The following is a 3,754-nucleotide window of genomic DNA, read 5'->3' on the forward strand; positions in this document are numbered from 1 at the left end:
AATACACCTTGTAGATATTTACGTATTTTATACATGATATACCTTGGATAGTGTGCCTTTGATTATTGATTGTGATCAGAGCATGTGTTGAAAGCGTCCGCCGTTTTCAAGAAGTAACGCCTCCACCCGCGGTTGCATATTCGCCGTGACTCGCTGCAGTGTTTCTCCGGTGATGTTCTTGATTTCAGCCGATATGTTGTCCTTCAAAGCTTGTAACGTACGCGAGTTGTTTGCATACACCTGCCCTTCAGTAAACCCCGCAGGAAAAATCGGGGCTGGAAAGGTCTTGGGTCTCTTTGGGCACTGCAAAAACTCTCCTACTTTTACCGCTACGTATCCTTGAACGTTGCAGCCTAAGTGCTGCCACCTGTCGGACCACCGCCACCATTGTGAGTGGTTGCATGCATCACCTGCAGCATTATTATCAAATTCATCAGGCCAGTTCTATGAGAATCACCCTGTAGTAGGCTAACTTTTTTCTGTTCTTAATTTGCATATTGGGGTGTAAATTCCGCGACCATTCTCAAGATACCCAAATGTCAACCTGACTTCCACCCACGCAATGTACCCTAGGCTGCACTTTACAGGCTAACGAGATTCTGCCGTCTTAACCATTGCCACCATAATCCTCAGTACGACTTGTGTTCTGTGATGTACATTTGCTTTTGTGATTGTCGCTTCATCTCCATCATCTTTTCACCATTCATCCTCATTTTAGCAATTAGCCAAAAGTGGCAAAAACCCTAAGTAAAATCAATCAATAGATCAGTCAATTTGAATATTGCTCCAGAGACTGTTTACTCAATTCAACGAAATTCGTGATTCAAATTGCGTTTCTCAAATTTCCAACGTCAAGAAATATCTTGTGATGTGACTAATATCCATTAACTAATACTTCCTCAATTTTAATCTATTCCACGAAATTCGGTGTATGTAAATTTTTACTCCAGAGATGGCAGCACTTGTGTACGTATTTACATTCTATGTTCGAAATATTTGTAAAAATTTACTCTTAAGTACAAATGAAATTAGTTCAGCCAAATATATGGGTCGTTCGGAAATGAATTGGACTGACAACAAATACGCGAACTTTGTTTTGCTTAACGGTCGGACATAGTTCTACATTCCACCACAAGATGGGTCTGCTAACGCCACTACCAGATAATTGCTGACTCATAACGTGAACGGGTGTGAGTGAATACGTGGACAAGCTACGAAATGGAAGCTGATTCTCGTGGTCAGAGGTGTACTACGTGGTTCCTGTTTAAAGAGGGTGTTTCGGCATCCCAAATTTATCGCCGACTTATGGCCGTTTGTGGTGGGTCAGCGCCTTTACGGAGTATAGTGTTTCAATGGGTTCAAAATTTCAATTGGGGAAACGAAAGTGTCGACAAAGGTGTCAGTAGTGGTCGCCCAAGGTCAACGCGTACCCCAGCAGCAATCCAAAGTGTTTCCAACTTGATTATGGGAGATCAACGTGTAACAATTGAACAACTGCAACGTGAAACTGGTTTTGGGCGAGCAACTCTGAATGCAATCATTCATGAGGATCTGCAAATGAGGAAAAATTGTGCTCAGTGGGTACCTCGCGATCTGACGGATCAGCAGAAACAACAGCTAGTGGACATTTGGAGAATTGTTGAGTCGTTACAACCAAGACGGAGAACATTTTTTCGAAAGACTGGTAACTGGTGACGAATCTTGGTTCCTCTTCGAATCTCAGAGAAAAAAGGCAATTCATGGAATGGAAACACACTGGAAGTCCTCTCTCCAAAAATCCTAGACCGACTGTTACTCCCAAGAAGCAAATGGATACAGCTTTCTGGGATGAAGATGGAATTTGGCTGGTGGACTGGATTCTCACTACCCAAACTGTAAACAGCGACAGCCACTGTGAAGCGCTACGAAAGCTGCGACGCAGAATTCAGCAAAGGCGGCAAGGAAAATGGTCTCTCAGGGTGATTCTTCAGCATGACAATGCTAAGCCGCATAACAGCCGCCAAACAGCCGCCAAACAGCCGCCAAACACAGAAGGCATTGGCAACAATGGGATTTACGGTGCTCCCACATCCTGCGTATTCACCGGATTTAGCCCCCTCGGATTATGCACTTTCGACAAAATGAAGGACGCATTGCGGGGTCGACACTTTCAATCTGATAAAGATCTCCAAACCGATGTCCGTTCGTGGTGCAACTCTACTCCAAGAGAGTGGTTCACTGCAGCCACCAGGAAACTTCCTGATAAATTGGAGCGATGCATTCAGTCAGGATGAGATTACTGGTAACGTACATCTTTGTATTGCAGGGAAAATATAACAAATGTGAATTATATAACGCTTGTCGAATTTCAGAACGGCTTTGATATTGAGATTGTATGCACTATGTAAAACAATATACACAAGTTTGCAGTTTTTTTAAGAAAATAAAGAACAATGATTAGTAGATCAAACTTTCCCGTGTACATTTAATTAAAATATCTCATTATTCCAGGAACTTATTGAAAATTTTTCGTCAATGATTTGCACTTGTAACTCAACGAACATTCTTTGATATAAGGATTTCTTATGATCCTTACTGTATACAATACTATGTTAACGCATACACACTTCATTGTCCATCTCTTTACGTGAGTTTCTTGTACGTACTTACAGGGGAGTGATCCTCTTCCCAAGCTGAATTTTGTATGTAGATATATACACATCAGTGCTCATACATTCCTAATTGCATATTTTCTTTTAGGATGCTAATTAGCAATATCTGGAAAAGAACCTTTATGCGACTGTTGTGTTCTGTTAGTTTACCAGTCTGTTGAATCCAGGTAAACTATTGAATTTCTGTTCTTGTTATTTAGCGTTGCTTTTCTGCTACTTTTGGGTATGATTGGATGAAATTGAAGAAACACACCCATTCCCGGGTCGGGACTCGAATCCTGAAATTTCTGTGACGGGCGTGAAAGTCGACCACTTAATGAATGAAAATGGTACGGAATAGCATACAAATCATCAGCTTTTTTGGAATATGTTGCTGATCTCAGTGGCGCCTGGGGTCTGGGTCTATGGGTGTGTATCTCAGTGATGCTAACCGTAGGCACATGTCCCTCCGCATAGGGACTTTTCTCTATATCTTGCCTGCATAGGGACAGATTTTGTCAAATGAAGGAACACGTAGGGACTTTTTTCAATGTTGGAAAAAAAACATTTTATTGTGCAAAGGTGCAGAGAACTAACTAACAAAAATCTGCATCAGAATTTTGTAACATGTTATCGGTTATCTAGAACTTCGAAGGCTTTTTTTTAGAAAAAAATGTCCACTCTCGTGAAAACAATATTAACATTACCACATTCTAACGCGGAAACGGAAAGAATATTTTCAATGTTAAGTGATACACAAACCAAAAATAGAAATAAAATGGGACCAGAATTGTTAAATTCTTTGCTAGTGAAAAGATGCATTCTTCCCGAACCTACTTTTACCACCATATTTTTGAAACGTGGTTTACCACTTGGGGTCCATTATGGACCCCACCAAGCATCAATTAAATGCATAGCCGAAAGTGTTACATGGTTTACAACGTGGGGTCCATTGCGGGCCCCAGCAATTTAATTTTAAAAATCTCAGCGACCAATTCTTCTTCTCAATTAGTTTTTTTCAATTGCGTATTGAACATGTATTTGTAGAGGCTTACACAGGGTACCAAATTTCTAGGCCCAACACAAAAGCAATAATGACTGGAAAAACTGCACTGGGGTCCATA

General features: G+C 41.0%; 1 protein-coding gene across 1 annotated transcript in view; it reads right to left on the reverse strand.

The window, feature by feature from the left end:
• Positions 1-2,622: 2,622 nt before the first annotated feature.
• Positions 2,623-3,754, reverse strand: part of LOC145980463 (uncharacterized) — a 28,775-nt gene continuing 27,643 nt past the window's right edge. Inside the window, exon 3 of the mRNA XM_083113555.1 lies at positions 2,623-2,672. Within this exon, the coding sequence (XP_082969681.1) occupies positions 2,623-2,672 (50 nt within the window). The remainder of the gene's footprint in view (positions 2,673-3,754) is intronic.

The sequence above is a fragment of the Lepisma saccharinum genome, chromosome 27 (genome assembly GCF_977018435.1).
Source record: "Lepisma saccharinum chromosome 27, izLepSacc3.1, whole genome shotgun sequence".
In the NCBI taxonomy this organism is placed as follows: Eukaryota; Metazoa; Arthropoda; class Insecta; order Zygentoma; family Lepismatidae; genus Lepisma; species Lepisma saccharinum.